The sequence below is a fragment of the Agelaius tricolor genome, unplaced genomic scaffold, assembly GCF_023055355.1.
Source record: "Agelaius tricolor isolate 1412-34295 unplaced genomic scaffold, bAgeTri1.0.p SCAF_38, whole genome shotgun sequence".
Lineage (NCBI taxonomy): Eukaryota > Metazoa > Chordata > Aves > Passeriformes > Icteridae > Agelaius > Agelaius tricolor.
In genome coordinates, this window is record NW_027269298.1 from 4,386,050 (window position 1) to 4,404,440 (window position 18,391).

General features: G+C 56.5%; 1 protein-coding gene across 1 annotated transcript in view; it reads left to right on the forward strand.

Annotated features, from left to right (window-relative positions):
* Nucleotides 1-11,294, forward strand: part of LOC139603267 (carboxyl-terminal PDZ ligand of neuronal nitric oxide synthase protein-like) — a 30,899-nt gene extending 19,605 nt beyond the window's left edge. The window contains exons 3-11 of the mRNA XM_071453935.1: nt 1,207-1,299; nt 1,876-1,934; nt 3,345-3,453; nt 3,748-3,889; nt 4,288-4,448; nt 5,477-5,644; nt 6,274-6,451; nt 6,684-7,032; nt 7,146-11,294. Coding sequence (XP_071310036.1) covers nt 1,207-1,299; nt 1,876-1,934; nt 3,345-3,453; nt 3,748-3,889; nt 4,288-4,448; nt 5,477-5,644; nt 6,274-6,451; nt 6,684-7,032; nt 7,146-7,620 — 1,734 coding nt within the window. The 3' untranslated portion in view covers nt 7,621-11,294. The remainder of the gene's footprint in view (nt 1-1,206; nt 1,300-1,875; nt 1,935-3,344; nt 3,454-3,747; nt 3,890-4,287; nt 4,449-5,476; nt 5,645-6,273; nt 6,452-6,683; nt 7,033-7,145) is intronic.
* The last annotated feature ends 7,097 nt before the right edge of the window (nt 11,295-18,391 follow it).

The following is an 18,391-nucleotide window of genomic DNA, read 5'->3' on the forward strand; positions in this document are numbered from 1 at the left end:
AATTCATGGGGAGATCAAAAGGCTGTGGTTTAATCCGGGGTCTGTCTGATACCATAAACCTTGCAGAGTGCTAAGAATTCAATGAGCAGCATCAAAAGCCTGATCAACATGAAAGCCACCCAATTTTCTGTCTGTAAAGCTGGCGTGGCTCACAATGGGTGCTGAGGAGTGGGGAAGATGTTTATCTTCTCTGCAGAGCTTGGGTGACAGAGCCACACACATTCCTCCAACTTCAGCATCCCAAAAGAGGAGCCTGGACTCCATTACCATCTCACTTGCTCCCTGTATGTCCCCAGCTGTATAAAGAAATCAGAGTTCTAATTAAATGTCTAATTACAAGGCCTAGGTAGTTTTCAGGCTGCTTGGCATTGCCTTTTCCTCCACATCCACGAATCAGAATCTGCATTGATTTGCCAAAGCAACGTGACAAAGTGGTGGATTTCAAAAAGGGACTGCAAGAAATATGGAGTATCAAAATGCTGTGTTTGGAAGCTAAAAATGGTGCTTAAAATGGGGGCAGGAAGGATGAGTGCTGTAAACAAAGGTCTCCAGAGTACAAGGGCTCTGCCATGCTTCTATCTAACTATCAGCTAAAGCAACATTTAAAAGTCAGTGTTTAATTTTTAACACAAATGGAGGTGAGCTCAGGCTGCAGACACCTGCAGAGTTTTTCTCCAGAGATCCTGATCCCACAGAGGTTAATGTGATTATGCAAATGACTGAGGTATAATTGCGTTACTGCCGCCCATCTGGCCCTCCCTGCAGCTCCTGAGTGATTTTGTATTCCCCGTGCAGCACAGGGCTGACACACAAGGGCATCAGAGATGTCACTGCTTGGGGTTTGCTGCAGGTGCCACCTCCCATCAGACCTCTGGAGCAGAGTCCTGCTGGACCAGGCACGGCCAATGCACCGGGAAAACTCTTCCCAGATCCAAATTAACAGCCTGGGTGTGGTCCAGAGGATTGAACTCCACTTGTCCTCTCCAAAGGGATGCTTCTGACAGAGCCAGGATCCTGCCTGGCATCCCAGCTACTGCACCAAGTCCTTCCCAAAACTGTTTTTCTCAGCAGAATAAAACAAATTCCCACCTCCCTCAGCAGCTGGGATGAAACCAACACCTGGCATTTTCCTGTCAGACACTGACCACCAGACACTGTCCCAGGTACCCCCAGGACTCTCTCAGACTCAGGTTTCTGTTCCCCCAGTATGAATTCAAAGCCAAGAACATTAAGAAGAAGAAGGTGAGCATCATCGTGTCCGTGGACGGGGTGAAGGTGATCCTGCGCAAGAAGCAGAAGGTGAGGCTGCTCCAGCCCAGGGTACCCAAACTGGCCTTCTCCTAAAAACACCCAGGATTTGCACAAGAGAACACTCCAGTTTCCATCCTACTAATAACAACACCTTGCTGGAGAGAGAATGGAAATTCTCTGGGGAAGAGGATATTTTTCTATCCAAAAAATGTATCTCTCATGGGATACATTTTTTCTTTCTCTTGCTAATACCAGAAAGCTTTTTCCAGGCTGCCTGGTCTGAGCCCCCCTCAGCTCTTTGTCCTTTCCACCAAGTCACTGAATCCAGATCTCCTCAGCCCCAGCTCCAAGCCTTCTTCCCCAAAGCATGTAGTTCTTCTGCATATTTGATGCTATAAATTAATCTTAGGGACCATTTTCAGCCCTGAAGGCTGTGATCAGATATGATAAACGATCCAAAAAAAATCTATTTTTATCTGAGATATTGTTGAAACAGCCGTGGCTCATCTAATCACACTGCAGCCTGGATTGTGGCTTGGGACAAAAGCACTGTTCCCCAGTTTTCCTGCCCCTCAGTGCAGTGGAGTTTCACCTGATTTACTGTAATTTTGTCTCTGCTTACAGAGAAGGGAGTGGACCTGGGACGAGAGTAAGATGGTGGTGATGCATGATCCAGTGTACAGGTACATGGCAGGGGATTCAACCAGGGAGGGCCACTCTGCCCTGGGGGATCTGTGCCCTCCTCCCACCTGCTGAGACCCCTCCACCAAGGCTTTCCAAAGGAGCATCTAAAATTAACGAGGGTACAGAGTTACTGCTGCTGGAGAATCCTTTTCACACATTTTGGAGAGTGAGATGGACTGATCTGGCTTTGAAGCTGGCTCTGCTTTGAGCAGGGTTAGACTGGGTGACCCTGGAGATGCTCCAACCTGCATTTCTCTCTGATTCTGCCTCTGAAGACAGGCTTCCCATGGTTTTCCTTCAGAGCATGGCTCTCCCTGTGCTTCTGAAGCAGGGCCTTACTCTAAGGTGTAAGTGCTCACTGGGAATTAACCCTTACAGACATGGCAAGAAAGCACTGACTTTCCATGAGATATAGAGGTATTCCACAGGCCACAAGCCCCACCCAGAGGTTTACCCTGAACATAAACCTGGTGCCTCAGGAGCCCCTGGGGATGGGAGGTGAGCCCAGTGATGGTGCATGGCCTGAGGATGGGCTTAGAGCACAGGGTGCTCCAGGCTGTGGCATCTGCAAAGTGAATTCTTGTACATAAGCACTGAGCCCACAGCCCCAAGAACTGGGATCCTCAACACTGGTTTTTGGGATCAGAGCTCTTAGTGAGGAGATAAGGAACAGAGGATATGCCCACTTCTCACCTCTGGCTTTCTTTAAAGATTACTACAGAGATGTGGTACATTGGCAGTAATTGCTCTAACTGCAAGTTCAACACCCAAAAAATTCCAGTGACAGAAAGAGCAGAAGAAAAAAACCATTTCAAGAATCCCTTTGGTTTCTTCTCTATTCAGAGCTGAGCTCACTTGTCACATTTTCACCTAATTAAATCAAACATATATAAAAATCTTCAAAATGTTTTGCAGTACAAGGAGGAGAGTCAGCCTGAGCAGCAGAGAGAGAAATCCTGAGAGTGCACTCAGCATCCCTGGGAGAGGCTTTTGTGCTGTGCCACCTGCCCACTGCCAAGGAGGGACCGTCTGTGTCCCCAGGGGCAGGACGGACACCACCCTGCAGGCAGTTCTGCCTCGCTGCAGCCTGGGCAGGGGTTAATTGCTGAGGCTAAAAACAGCCACTCGCTTTCCAAGACTATGGATTTTTTGCTTTCCCACAGGATCTTTAAAAAGCTTTTGCCTGCTTCAGAAACCAGAAGGTTTTCCATCAAGCCCGAAACTCTCTAAATCCATCGCCTCCTGCCTTGAGAATTGCAGGAGGGGCCGTGCACCAGCACTGCCTTGTTCCTCCAGCCCCGGGGGCTGCAAACCAGCCCATCCTTGGGACTCATGGGAGCAGAGGTGGTCTGGAGGGCACGGACTCCCCATGGTGTTCAATTAATCCCCTTTGTCTCTCTCCCACCCAGAATTTTCTATGTCTCTCATGACTCGCAAGACCTGAAAATATTCAGTTACATCGCACGGGACGGCGCCAACAACTCCTTCAGGTGCAACGTCTTCAAATCCAAGAAGAAGGTAAGGATGCTGCAGGGGATGCACCCTCCCTCTCCTGGGGATGCACCCACATCTCACAGGGTGCAGGGCCCTGGGGAGTGACCGAGGCAGTGCCAGTGCCTGGTGCTTGTCCCCTCCTGCCCAGCCCGGCCAGCGGCACATCCCACACAGGGACAGGAGCCCCCAGCCCCAGAATGGGGAACGGGGGGCGCTGCTGGAGCACCAGCCCGGGAGGAAAGCACGGGTGGGAGGCAGGGGAGGCTGGCGGTTCTCGAGGGGCGGCGGTGGCAGCGCACGGCTCCGGGCTGTCCGCAGAGCCAGGCCATGCGCGTGGTGCGCACCGTGGGACAGGCCTTCGAGGTGTGCCACAAGCTGAGCCTGCAGCACGCCCTGCAGAACGCCGACGGGCAGGCCGATGGCGCCAGCGACAAATCGGCCGAGGAGCAGCCGCTGGAAGGTGACTCACGGCTCCCGAGGGGACTGGGCATGCCCCTCCCTAAAGCGGCGGTGCGGGGATGCTTTGGGGTGGGGACACGCAGGTGGCACCTCCTTCATGGGCGAGAGCTTTGGGCCCCTTGGGATGGGGAGCGCAGGGAATCTGCCCTGCCTGCCCACTCCTACTGAGAGCTGGGGAGGAGAAGGCTGGGCCCCCTGATTCAGCAAGCTGAGGGTCTGCAGCCCCTCTGCCAACCCATCCCTCCCTCCTGCCCCTTCACAGCATGCTGAGACTTGGAGCAAGTCCTGGCCCTTGTCCCTGAGCTTCCCCCAAATCCCAGCCCTGCGTGGGGCCCCCTGCTCTTCCTCCAGCCTGGCAGGGAAGGGATGCTCACATTCACGTGTCCATCTTGTTTGAAGTTCACCAGATAAAGGGCTCCAAGATCACGGATGTGGACGAGGTTGGCATCGATGCTGGGGGCATCTGTGTGTCCGAGAGGGGACCCAGAGAGCTGCCAGGTGCCAGGGGGGACCTTGGCATGCTGAAACCTGGGCAAGCCTCAAAGGAAAAGAACGGCCAGGTAATGGGGGGTGGGCTGGAGAACGGTTCATGTGCTCTGCTGCTGCTGAGGGCCCTCTGCTCCAGGTCACTGTATCATGGCTTCATTTGGAGGTGCTTTCATGGAGACCCCATTGCAGCCCTCCCTCCTGGCTCCCTGCTCAGGACAGGCTGTTCAGCTCCCAGTTCCCCTGCAGCCAGGCCGTGTCCAGGGCTGGGCTGGGGGTTGAGGTGAGAGGCAGGGTGGGGGCTGCGGTGCATGGCTGAGCAGGCTTCTCACCCCACCCAGGCTGGATTTCTGTGCTCTCAGTGCTGCTCTGCAGCAGTTGCTCGTTCGACTGCCCTGGCAGCGATCCCTGGCTGCCCTCGTGCTCCAGGCCCAGGGAGCAACGTCCCCAGGAGGCCCAGCCCTGGCAGCGCAGGCACCCGCGGCACGTTCAGCTCCAGCAGCAGTTCCACCTTAATGAATGGGTGCTCCACAGAGCTCTGGGAGCCCTTCCCGGGGGCCTGAATGGCATTGCTTCAGCTCACACAACAGTAACGCTCACAGGGCTGCCTGGAAACAGCTGCAGTGACAGGCACTCCCCGAATCCATGGGATTCGACTGCGTGCCTGGAAAGGCTGGGCTTTCCTGTGCATTCCTTCTGGCACTGCCCAAGCAGGGGAGGGCAGCAGCAGGAAGGGCAGTGGCTGCTGGCACTGCCAAATGCTCCAGGCACCAGGACACCGCCCAGCCTGGGCAGCCACAGCACGGAAAGGTGTGGAGTGTTTGGGTCACTCCCTGCTGTCTCCTTCCTGGGAGCCCTGGGGTCACGCCCTCCCCAGACACAGCCAAGGCAGCTCTGCCAGCTTTCAGGAAGGAGCCTCTCTGGAACACTGGGGATCCCACAGATGTGCAGAGCTGACAGCCCAGGGCTGCCCCTCAACATCCCCTGGGTGTCCCGAGCACAGGGGCTCCTCTGCTGCGCTGGGTCAGTGCTAGGGGAACCAAAATCCAAATGCCAGCCTGAGCCGATCAATCCGCTCACCTGCCCATTTCTTTGTGCCCAGGATGCCGAAAACTGCTCCCTCCACCTGGCCAGCTCCCAGCAGCTGCTCAGTCCGGGCAGCCCCTGCTCCTCGGCCTCCATCACCCCGCTGGCCTCCCAGCACTGCCTCCAGCTGCTCCAGCAGCAGCTCCTCCAGCAGCAGCAGCAGACGCAGGTGGCTGTGGCCCAGGTACACGTCCTGCCCTCCCCTCAGGCGGCACCAGCCCTTCTCCTCCCCCTGGGCCAGGCTGGTGGGGCAGGTGGGAGCGGGCCGGGCCCTCGCAGCAGTGCTGGCAGCGTTCCCGGTCGCGCAGCTCTCAGCAGCATCGCTTGCAGCCCAGCTCGCAGCATTGCTTTAGCGCCACGTGCAGCATCGCTTGCAGCACAGCTGAGCTCCCCCTGACACGGAGCTGGCTGCTCACACTGCCCCGGGCTGCTCTGGGAGTGTTGCAGGGCCCGGTAGAGCCCCCAACTCCCGTTTCACCCCATCTCATTGCGTTTTTGGAAACCATCCCACCCCCAATCCAGCATCAGAGCGGGGAGCCCGGTGCCTCCCGTCTGGGCACATCCCCTCCGCGTTTCTCGTTACCGGGGGAACAGCAGGACACCCCACACAGCCCCGGGATGCTGCCGCGTCCCCGCCCGCGGCTGGACCGGCTCGGGGGGACCGTTCGGGGGTGGCGCGGCGGGGCCGGCAGGGGGCGCTGTGGCGCCGCCGGTACCGGGCGCTCCCGGGGCTGCTGCTCCCGTCCCGCATCGCCCGGTCCGAATCATCCCGGCCGCACGACCCCGTTCGCATCTCCCCGTCCCGCCTCGCAGGTGCAGCTGCTGAAGGACCAACTGGCTGCCGAGACAGCGGCGCGGATCGAGGCGCAGGCCCGGGTGCGGCAGCTCCTGCTGACCAACCGCGACCTGCTGCAGCACGTCTCGCTGCTGGTGCGGCAGCTCACAGTGCTGGAGGCCCGGGAGGAGCACCGGGAGGAGCATCGGCAGCCGGGTGAGGATAGTGACACACTCACTGGGGTTGTTTGGGTGCTGGCACGCACCCAGCTCCATCCCTCTGGACAATCACTGCATTCCTTGAAGTCACAGGAAACAACTGGAGTGCTCCCAGTACCATCCCAGCAGGCTCTGGGGGTCTGGGGCATTTCTGCACCCCTCACAGTGCAGGGGAGCATCTGCTTTGGAGATGGACAATTTTTCACATGCCCCTTGTCCATCTCTCACAGTTGACCACTCCTTGCAAAACCTGTCCCTGGCTCAGTCTCTCTCCCTGAACCTGAAGAACCACTACAGCCTGGATGTCCACCTGCCATCCACCTCCACCCCCGCCAGCATCCTGGGCAGCCCGGTGGCCCCCGGCTCGCTGCCTTCCCTGGGCCCCAGGGACTCCTACCTCAACCTCGTCAGCCTGGACAGGGGCAGCCACGGCTACGGCAGCAAGGAGGGGGACGAGTGCCTGGAGGGGCAGGAGGGGCTCAGCCGGCGCGTGGAGGGCTCCGAGGTCGGCGACTTCGCTCTGCCCAACGGGGGCAGCCGGCAGAAGGCAGACGACACGGCCAGAGGGGACGAGGACAGGTAGAGTGTGCCACCTCTGCCACCTGTGTCTCCTGCCAGCTGCAGCAGGAACACCCTGAGTGCTGCAGGGAGGTCCTTGCCCATCACCTCCTCTCTCTGCTTTCCCCCCACAGGCGGCAGCCGCCCATTCCCAAGCTCAACCCGCCACCCCCCATCCTACGCAAAAGGTCCAGCAAGACCTCCCCAAGCCTGGAAGTGGAGGTGAAGCCCGAGAGCACTGCCCACCTGAGCCTACCCAGTGCCAGCATCTCCAGCCTCACCAGCATCACTGCCAGCTCCCTCACCCTCTTGGACCCTGAGGCAAGGACTCCTGCACGGAGTGCTGCCTCCAGCATGGAGCCCGGCCCTGCCGGGACCTGCCAGCGCACTCTGGGCAAGGACAGGACTGGAGAGAGTGGGCCAATGTCCCCCTTGGCCAGCATCCATGACCCAGCAGCCAGCGAGACCCTGGCCAAGGAGTTAGTGGCCCTGGGCAGCCCCACGGACAGCTCACTGCCCTTCTCCCCTGCAGATGACACCTGCTTGCACATCAGCTTCTCTGAAGATGAGCTGGACACTGCTGTGGGGCCCAGCAGAGTCCCCTCTTAATGGGGCTACAGTAGGTGGTAGCTGGTGGCTGGCAGCCCCAGCAGCTCCATCCACAACCCTGAGCTGGGAGTAGGGGTCCCTGTGCCCAGGCTACGAGACAGGTCCCTTTCCTGTCCCTGTCCCACATAGTGGCTTCCCTTACCACCTAGAGGCCACCCCACAGGCTGGGACTGGCCAGCCCTGCCTCAGTTGGCACCAGCTCACACTGCTGTCACACTGCCATCCTGTCCCTGCTCACAGCCAGGGATGCTCACAGCAGAGAATTCCCAGGGAGCTGCAGGCTGGAAGCCCTGGGCAGGGCTGTGGGACAAGAGACTGTTCTGTTCATCATTGCCACCCGTGGCAGCCTGAGCAGGGCCATGCAGCACAGCCCTGGTGTCACTGCCCTGCCCAGCTCCCCAGGGCGTGTCCCAGACTGCCACCATGCTGGGTCTCTCCAGAGCTGCCAGTGTCCACCAGCCCCACACTGTGCCCAGCCCTGCTTTGGGGACAGCAGCCCCACCACTGTGTCCCCATGCAGTGAAGCCACCACTGCCTCCATAGGTGCCTTTTCCCACTCCCCAGCACCCACTGCCTACACAGGCTGGGCCACCCCTCTGAGGCCACGGATGGGTGCAGGGCTGGCCATGGGAGCCTGCAGCAGGGGGGGTGACACCCTAAGGAAGGGTGCACCACATGTCTTGGGGTCAGGGCAGAGAGCCCTCCCGTGCCCCCCGAGCTGCTGGTGGCTGCAGGCAGGAGGCTGCTCCTTGTGCTGATTTTAGGGTGTTATGGTGTGGGTTGGGTTTGGTCTCAGAAATGTGAGTGTTCTGGGAGGAGTTAAGGTTTAAGGAAGAAGTGGAGTGATGCTCATCCACCTTGGTTGTTTGTCAGAGGGTGTTGGGAAAGTGTCAGAGTCGAGTTGGGAAGTGTCAAGCAGAAAGGGAGACTTGGAGCAGCCGTGCTGCCTGTCCCTGGCATGGTGCTGCTCCTACAGGGAGAGGAGGTTGACAGGACATGCACCCAGAGCCAGCCATGGCAGTGACAGAGCCAGGACGGGGCTGGGGACTGGGCTGGGGGTTGTAAAGCTTAGCTGGGCTGTCCTGTAGTGCAGTAGTGACAGCCCAGCCCCTCCGTAGGACACTGCGGTTTGGTAATGGACTTTTAAAGAAAAAAATAAACAGATTTACAGAGCCAGTGCTGTGTCTCTGCCCCTTGGGGCCCGTGCACAGGGGTCCTGAGCCTGTGGGGTGGACTGGGAACTCCCAGGTATTCCCAGAGAGGAAAGATTCCTGCTGGAAATGACTGCTGAGCCCCTGAGCTTCTCCCTGAGCAGCCCCTGCCAGGATAGCACCACCAGGCAGGGCCCTGCTTCCCACACACTCCTTTTGCTCTTTTCTGGTCCCATTTCTACTGCTGAAATAAATCCTGGCCACAGCACAGAGGATGGAGGGCGGTAGAATGCAGATGGCAAAGCTGCATGGGATGGGATCAGTGGCTTGCCAGAGCACTGGGATCCCAAGGGATGCCTGCAGCCAGAACGGGCAAGAGACCCCTGCCCTCTGCAGACCCCTGACCCTTGCAAGGTGGGGAAGGAAATCCAGGTGCAATTCAGCACAGAGACTCCAGAAAGGACAAGGACCCTGTGAGATTGTTCCCCTGTGCAGGACAGGAGGCCCAAACAGAGGGACCCAGCACCCAGAACCTCTGTGGGGTCTCAGGGCCACCTCTCCATCCCTCCATGGAGTGGGTGCAGCCTCCAGCATGGCAGAGTGGGGAGCAGGGAGCCCCTTCCCCAGGCCCACTGCAGACATCTGCCAGGGGGCTGCCTGCGTGGGGAGGGGGCACTTCCAGCCCAGAGCCTTATTATGCTTCCTTCATGGGAAGAAACTTTTTCCTTTGCTGTCTGCTAAGCTGCTAGCAATCATCAGGCAGGCAGGTGGTAAAGATTCATATCCATCAAACAATGCCATTTAGTTTGTAACCTGTGACTAAATCTGGTGTTAGCTTTAATTTCAGAGTCTGCTTTAGGGCTCGCTTGTTAATCTCTATGCAAAGCAGATGAAATGAATATGCAGCATTTTGGATGTAATTGTACAGCTTCAATTCAGCACTATAATTTTCCAAACAGGATCTTGCAATCAAGCTTCTATTCATTAGTGTATAAACAATTTAGTTTCTCAGCTCTCCAGTATGCCAATCATCTCAATGGAGTGAGCATCTCCGACAGAAAGAGGAGGAAAGTTTCCTTTGTGTAACAGAGGTAAAAGTTGCTCCATACTTCAGACAATTCCCACCCAGCAGATCCAGACCATTCCAACAGAAGTGGACGGTTCTTTGTGCCCCAACAACACTGACCAGCTGCAAACCTTACTCAGGGGAGTGATGCTCCAGTCATCTCCCAGCTCATGTAGCCCCAGGCCCTTCAGGAATTCTGCATGTGAGACCTCGGCGGCAGAGCCCAGATCCACAGGACCAGGCTGCCTGGAAAGGTGCAAACATGCAGCACCTCAGCACACCCCAGTGATCCTCAGGGCTCCCTGAGTGCCCACGACTCTGGGGAGGGGGTGGCCAAGCCCCCTCCACGTCCCCATCCCCCTGACACTGCACACCAGCTCAGCCTTCCAGGACAGAGCCCTGGGGACATCCCACACCTGGGGCCAGTGGCAGCTCCCTCATGGGAGGACAGGGCTGAGGTGACACAGGAGTGGGTGAAGGGCAGGTATTGATCTCTGGGGCTCAGCACCCTCATGGCCGGTGCTCTCCTCAGCGGGGACACGAGGGTGCCACGCATACATGAGCACCTCTGGCCCCTGCCCGCATCCCCATCCCCGTCCCCATCCCTGTCCCCATCCCCTCCCAGGCGGTGCGGGGGGACCAGCCCAGAGCCACGACAAAGGGAAGCGCCGTCGGCGGAGCCGCTCAGCGCGGTCTCGGTTTCCAAATGAATATCGACAGCGCTAATTACAGGCCGCCATGCAGACAGCTTATTAGCTTGTCACAAAAAGACGGTATTGAACCCGGAGCCCACGGTATTCACGGAGCGCAGCAAGACGCTCCCCAGACAGCACAGCGAACCAGGCAGGCGAACAACCTCCAGCAAAACTAATTACTTCCTGATTGTCTACGGCCACCCACTGGGTATAATAGTATAGACTAAATTTGGCATATACATAACTAAGCACTCAGCACCAATTTGGTGTACAATAATCATCCTCTGTGTTGCATAATTAAAATCTGATCACTTGGAATAATTATTTCATATTCCCAGTATCGGGTGAAGATTGCATAATGTGGCAGAAGTGTGAGCCTGGCAGTGGAATGATCCACTTCCACAGACGTGAGCCCCCAGGGAACGGCATCCCAGCTCCAGGCTCCGGCTGCCTCCACTGTGGCCATGGCCCTGTGGGCAAGGGGCTGTGCGGCCTCAGGCTTGGTCAGCACCGGCTGCAGAGGAGCTGCAATCCCCTCATCCCTGCTCTCCGCAGCAGCAGCAAGGCCCCGCTGGGGCAGGACGGTACCCAGCAGGACAGGTTGTCCCGGTGTCCCCACGCAAGCACTCTCCCCATTGACCTTTCCAGCCTGGCTGCTGCCCCGCTGCCCGCCCGGCCGGGATGCTCATCGCCCGACTCCATTGTGCTCGTACATCTGCTAAAGGCATTTGGAAAGACACGGCAATAAAAAATAAAAATCAAGTGGAACGTGTGTGTCTAATCCATTAACTTCCTCCGGCGGCTCCCCGGGGACGCGGCGAGGAGCAGAAAGAATACGTGGATATTGCACGCGCCCTGGCACCTTGTCCCCGGGCCAGCCCCGCCGCTGGCCGCTGCCACGGGCTCATAAATCACTGCGGGCGACAGCGTTTCACAGCTCGCTTCCCAGCCAGGATATGGCCATTTCTGCTGATTACACGGCCGGCGCGCGGGGGAAGCTGCATCTCCCACTTCCAGGAAGGGAGGATCCGCAAGGAAAAAGCATTGATAAAAAGAAGAACGAAATCAGCTTTGTTCACGTTGCGAATCTCCCATTGTTCCTGCTGCGGCCGTCAGCCCTTGCTGGAGAAAGTATTTCCTCAGCGATAAATCTCCTGGGCTCCTTGCAGCCCTCGCCTTGGCACCAGACCCTCCTCAGCTTGTTTTGAAAGAAAAAGCACTTTTGGCTACAGGCCCCCTGTGGGGTGCACTGGGCAACTCATGGTGTGAGTTTGGGGGTGGAGGGACAGCCCTGGGGCAGGGGACAGTGGCCTGGTGCCCATCCCAGGGGTCTCTGCCCTGTGTCCCCAGTCAGGGCCACCCCATGGGACACGCACTGCCACTCCCAAAAGCTCCACTCCCTTCCCACAGCACCCGGCACGAGCCGGGGAAAGTGAGTCTGACCGGGGCCACGCTAATCCCAGTGCTGAAACATGGAGCTGGCAGTGGCCAAGCACTTGGAATACGGGAGTCAGGCTGACAGTTGTACAAGAAAAATAGATCAAGTTTCCAAGAAAATAGAGCCGAGTTGATCTGATTTTCATCAGCATCTTCAGCCGCCTTTCGGGAAGCCCCAGCCTGCTCCTCATTCCTCCTCTCCGCTTTACAAACCACTTAATTCCTTGTTGCTTTGGAAACCCTCACAAAGACCCTCTGCATCCCCCAAAATAACGAGCAACAGATGCTGCTTTGACCTCAGCAACTTCCTGGAAACATACATTTGTCAAAATAAAAATAAAAAGATTAATGTGAGGAAGGCTTTTAAATTATAAGGAAACAGCAGACAGAGCCTGGCCTCGCACGCCGAGCCCGTGGCCTGTGGAGAGACCCAGGAATGGGCAGGGAGAGGCTGTGGGACCAGGGGTCCCTGTGCCCCAGAGCTTGGGGACCCAGAAGGGCAGGGTCTGACAGTGCTGTCCACAGCCAGGGACACCAGCAGCAGGCTCAGTTCTCCTTCCCTCATTTCTTGGTTTATAGGAGCAACTTGTCTCTTCCACAGAGCTTTAAAGCCCTTTGCCCATCCCGCAGGGGAGGAGATGGGCACATGACAGGTCACCAGGAAATTCTGGGTTATGAGCACTTGGACACCAGTAGGTTTCACCCTCCCACTCCAGCTGCAGAAACCTGGCACATCCCCGGGACAGAGCTCATGCACAGGCACAAGCACTTCCCAACAGCACCTGAGATGCCCAGCAAGGGCTCCTGGCAGGACTTGTGACAGCCACACTGGTGTGTGACACAGCCTGACCCACAGCACAACCCATCCCATTAAAACCCAGTACCCACAGCACAACCTATCCCACCAAAACTCAGTACCCACAGCACTCACCAGAGCTGCAGGCAGGGAGGCTCCACGTGCTCCACACAGGGGAAGGCCCTTTTCCCTCCCAGCTTAATGGAATCAGCCAAAAACGAGCTGCTGGGAAGGGCCTCCTTCTCCTTGGCCTGGTGGGAGGTGGGCTGGGGGTTTGTGCACCTGGGGTGGAGGGTCATGGGCACACTGGGGATTCCCATGTCCATCTTCATCCAGGGAGTGGCAGTGGGGAGAGGACCTAAAAAATGCCTTTCCATCATGTTAATGAGGGACAAGAAAATGCCGGTGAACTCATTGGTGCTGGCAGGTGCATGTGGGCACTGCCAGCTCCCAGCAGAGGTGCCAAGGGATAATGGGAGCCATGCTGGAACATGGGCACTGTCAGCCCTGCTGGCAGCACAGGCCAAGGACAGAGGCTGAGCCCCGGCTGCCTCCAGCTCCCACACTGCCCACCCTGGGGCTCTGCCCTGCAGGTTCCAGCTGGCAGCACCTCTGCACTGCCAGGAGCCTGGAGTTAGTCCTAGACTGGGAAAGGGAGCCCATGTGCTGAGCTCCAGGGAGGAGAAGAGCCATGAGAGAGGCACACACTAAATAATCGCTGCTTTGCACAGAGCATCATACAGGCTCCTGGGTGCTCCAGGGGAACTGCAGCACCAGGGGCACACTGCCAGCCTGGCATCGCCTGTGGCATGGCTGCAGTCCCCAAGGGACTGGACAAATGCCACAGCTCCTTGTGCAGGCACAGCAGGTCCCACCTTCACACTGTCCATGGGGCCACCACACCTGCACCACAGTCACCCGAGGTGTCTGTGCTCTGCTTGGGGCTCTGCAGGGGTGCTGAGCCAGGGCACCTGCCCACAGCATTGCACCCTCCTTGTGTCACCTCTGGGAGCCCCTGGGGACCTTGCTGGCTCGCCCCAGCTCACAGCCCCAGCAATGAGTGCTGTGCATACAGGGGCTGCCGGAGGGCTTGGAGCAGCCCTGCCCTGGCCCCGCACCACCGGGATTCCAGACCCACCAGTTTCCTCTGCCCTTTCCACTGAACCAACCCGTGGAAAGTTTTATAAACTTGAGGAAACGAAAGTCAAAGCAGAAGGAGCCCAAAGCTGAGCTGAAGTGTGACCTCAGCAACCTCCCCTTTGTCCAGCCCGGGACCTCACTGTCATCTGTCAGCATCTGCTGAGTCTCCTCCTTCAGGGACACTCCAGGCCCTTCCGCAGGAGCGGGGCCTCCCCACAGCCCTGCTCCTCTAATGACTCTGTTATCTCTTGTTATCTCTGTCACTTCCACCTCTGCTTCCCTCCACTGTCAGAGCGGGGATGCCCCCCCCAGCCTGGCAGTCCCAAAGGAGCAGCATCCCAGCCCACACTTCCCAAACCCCTCATGGATGGATTCATCCCGCTGGTCTGGGCTGTGGGATGGGGCTGACCCCAAGCTTGGTGGGGCAGTGGCTGGGATGAAGGTTTGATAGAGCAGCTCAAGCAGCACTACAGGTCACAGCATTCTATGGATGCTACTCCCATCCCATTCCTGCTCCAGACGTGATGGAAGGGAGGTAGAACCTGGCAGAACAGGGCCCAGGGGAAGATGGAGCACAGTTTGCTGTCTGAACAGCATGAACCTGCCTGGCTGATGAGAGGGCACTGACAGGCAGGGAGGGTTTGGTGCAAAGGAAGGAAATGGAAGAATTAAATCCACAGAACTTCCCTGCTTTTGTTCTCTCTCCCGCCCCCGCTCTTCTCCTTGGCCGCTCGCTCTTCTTGCTGGATGTGTATGGCTTGATACTACCCAAGCAAGCTGGAAACAGGGTATATCAGCTGAAAGCAATTTACTTTGAAATCCAGCTGCCAGATTTTCCTTCATTTGTTTACTTTTAAATGCTTTTTTAAAAGCCAAAGTACACAAGGCAGCCAAATTGCTGACATGTGTGCCGGGCCGGTACCCCGCAAATGCTGCATTCTTTCATGTCCTCCTGGGCTCAAATCCACTCATGTTTATTTAAAATATGTAGAACACTTCAGCACTATTAAGGACCATGTTTTATAGTAAATGGAAAAAGATTTCCTCGCAGGCCAAGGGGAGAGGAAAAGAATCACTTCAATTCAGTTTTGTTCCGACAGCACTTTGCCTGCCCACCAGGGCCCAGCCACCCACAGCCCAGCGAGGCCCAGAGCCAGGACCAGGGAGCTTGGGCTGCTCCAGGTGCTCTGGAAACACTGCAGACAGGTGGACACAGAGCTCCAGCAGGGCTTGTGGGGCTCAGCCTCTCTTCCCCCAGATCCATGGGGCAGGTGGCCTGTGGTGGCAGAAAGAAACACCAAATGGGGCTTGAAGTCCCTGAGGTTCTCCACAGCTCCAGCGTCCTGGTTTAACACAGGATTTCACCTGTGAACGTGGATATGAAAGCTGCAGGTGAGACACCAACCTGTGTGAGCCCAGCTACAGCCCCAGGGCAAAAAAGGAGAGGAAATAGCAGTGACCAGGCAGGAACAGCCTGGCAGGGACACCGAGAGGGAGCAGACTCAGTCCCAGCAGAGAATGAGACACCACAGGCTTACTGCAGATGACAAGGAATTACACACCCTCTCAAAAATAGGATACAAATGAAAACGTAAAATACAGATGAAAATAGCAAATACGTATTTTAAGGTCAACAACAGCTAAAAGGGAAGTAGGTATTCAAATTCAGAGTTTTTAAGTGCATTGCTAATGGGGGTATTTTGTGATGGAATGAGAATGGAAGGGGCATTTCCAGCTACTGCTGCCTTTCCTCAAATCACCCATCTGTGGTTGACACAAGCGGAACTCTGTGGGGTAACGTAAGGATGCGCTTCAGAAAGGGAAAATGTCAATAAACAGCAGATAAATCCTGCAGGCCTTTGTTGCTGCTCAAGCTGAAACAAACACAGAAAGGCAACGCAGAGAAAGGAGCAAGGAAGTGACATCTTTTTAATCAAATTATCTGCTACCAAAACCAAAGATGGACAATGGCTCTGTGAACACATTAATGTGCCTCTGACAAATCTTCCTGAAAGAAAAACACTGCTGATGTAGCCAGAATTGCTCTGGTTTGTGTCCTAGCAAAAAGCACAAGAAAGCAGAGACCTCCAGTTATTAATTTCTGATGATTTAGAGCACAGCACCTTCATAGTTTTATTGTAATTAGCCAGACTAGTAAATCTTCAAAAGGATTCCTCCAGTGGAGTCCCAGACTCAGATTATGTCATGGCTGAGCACAACCTCCCACAACTGGTTTCACTCATGGTTACAGAAACAAAGGCTCTGAGCAAGCAGTGATGGAGAGCAGAGAGGGGTGTGCAAGGGCTGGATGCTACCCGTGTTCTGGGGACTGTCTCTGCTGTAACCTCCTCCCCTGCTCCCTGCACACAGCCATTCCCAGGAGAAGGCAGGGTGCTGCCACTGTCATCTCTGACAGGCAGGAGCAATTCAGAACTGGGAAATACCCCTCCAAGAGTGCTGAGAGAGACATTTCTCCTCTTCCTCACCCCGCAGTGAGGTCTCCAGCTGCCTCTCTGATCACAGAGCCACAGAGGGCAGAGGCTCAGGGCAGGTGACAGCCACTTCTCTGCCCACCCACGCCCTGTGACCTGGCTCCTGCTGCTCTGGGCAAGGAGAACAGCACTGGGCCGTGGCTGTGCCTGCCCTGCCCAGGCAGTCTCCCCCAAGACTTCTCTAAGGCACTTCACAAGGACAAAGACAGTAAACAAGCAGAAAGCTGTGTTGGGTGGAACCACCCCATCGCAGAGGAGCCAGGGCAGAGAGGGAAGTGACAGTGCCCCAAGGCCACACAATGAGATAGTGACAGGCAGGAAAGGGAAGCTGGGTTGCCTGTCCCCCTGTGCAGGGCTGTACCCTCCAGTCCCCACTGCTCCTGCCCTGCTCTGTCCCCTCTGAAACACTGGTCTAAGAGACAGAAAACAAACACATGAAAGCCTGTAAAAATAAAGAGCCCAGTAACTGGTAGTAAAGACTCCAGCAGCTGTAGGGAGCCAAGAGCTTCTTGGAGGGGATTGGATGGAAGTCGAGTTTCCCTCCCTGCTTGTATTGTATTTCTTTCCTCTGCCAAAATGTGCTTCTTGAGCCTTGGGCAGAGCTCTCGGCAGCTGACCCTCACCTTCCTCTGTTTAGCCTGGAGCTCAGGCTGGCCACGAGCGCCTGGGGCCGCGCCAGGGGCCGGGCAGAGCCTCCCCTGTGCGCACACGGCCGGGTCAGCCCCGCTGCTGCTGCTGCTGCTTCCCGAGAGCCACAGCCCGGGCGGCCACACCTGAGCACTCAGGCACACGCTGGGCCCGAGGGGCAGCGCAGGGAGCCGAGAGGCAGAGCCCACACAGAGCCCGGGCTGGGCAGGGAGGGAAGGCTGCACTGATCCCACATTCAGGGGCTCCATCCAGCCCTTTTCTCCCAAAGCCGAGGAAGGGCTGCACTGATCCCACACACAGGGGCTCCATCCAGCCCTTTTCTCCCAAAGCTGAGGGAGGGCTGCACTGATCCCACATTCAGGGGCTCCATCCAGCCCTTTTCTCCCAAAGCCGAGGAAGGGCTGCACTGATCTCACATTCAGGGGCTCCATCCAGCCCTTTTCTCCCAAAGCTGAGGGAGGGCTGCACTGATCTCACATTCAGGGGCTCCATCCAGCCCTTTTCTCCCAAAGCTGAGGGAGGGCTGCACTGATCTCACATTCAGGGGCTCCATCCAGCCCTTTTCTCCCAAAGCTGGGTCAGGTTCTGTCCCGGCACAGCTGCACACGGGAGGCAGTGAGAACAAAGCAGAGGTCAGACAGTGCTCTAACCAAGGGGGTAATTCTGGCTCCATTAAAATCCTCACTCCTGTTTGCATGGAAGCAGAAGGCTGTGCCACTACTTACAAAGAGCTGAACCACCCTCAGGCTGACTCATAGCCCTTAACAGAGCTGCCATGCTGATTTTACAAATATTAGAGCAATGCCTCAGATTCAGGGTTTTGTGTGGTTTAACCTATCAACTCGGGAGCAGACCCATAGCTCTTTTATAGAGCTCCCTTTCCCTGTATTTTATTTCCTTTCTGGGTGCCAGAATTGGAGCCAAAGCTGAGCTTAACAAAGCAACAGGCATGGCCATTCTTCCCAGCCCTCATTTACCCTGGTGGGAAGGGAAAAATTAATTTAAACCCTATCAAAAGTGCAAAAGCTGTTTGCCATTTTGTGCTGCAGAACACAGTGTGAACCAAACACTCCCTTGAACCACCTGCACTTGCCAAGCCCAGCCAAGAGCACAGGAACTTGCAGATTGGAATCCTTTTGTTCAGGCACCAGCAACAGACAAATGTGATCTAAGATATTTCTCAGGCAGCAGCAATGGGGATATGCTTGGGATGCAAAATAAGAGCTTTTACCCCATTAAACACTCTCTTCTTTGAACCCCTATTCCTGGATGTATGAGGTATAGCAAAACTCTTCATGTCCCAGCAGCTTCTGCTTGTGTCCCAGCCTGGGACAGCCCTCACAGGC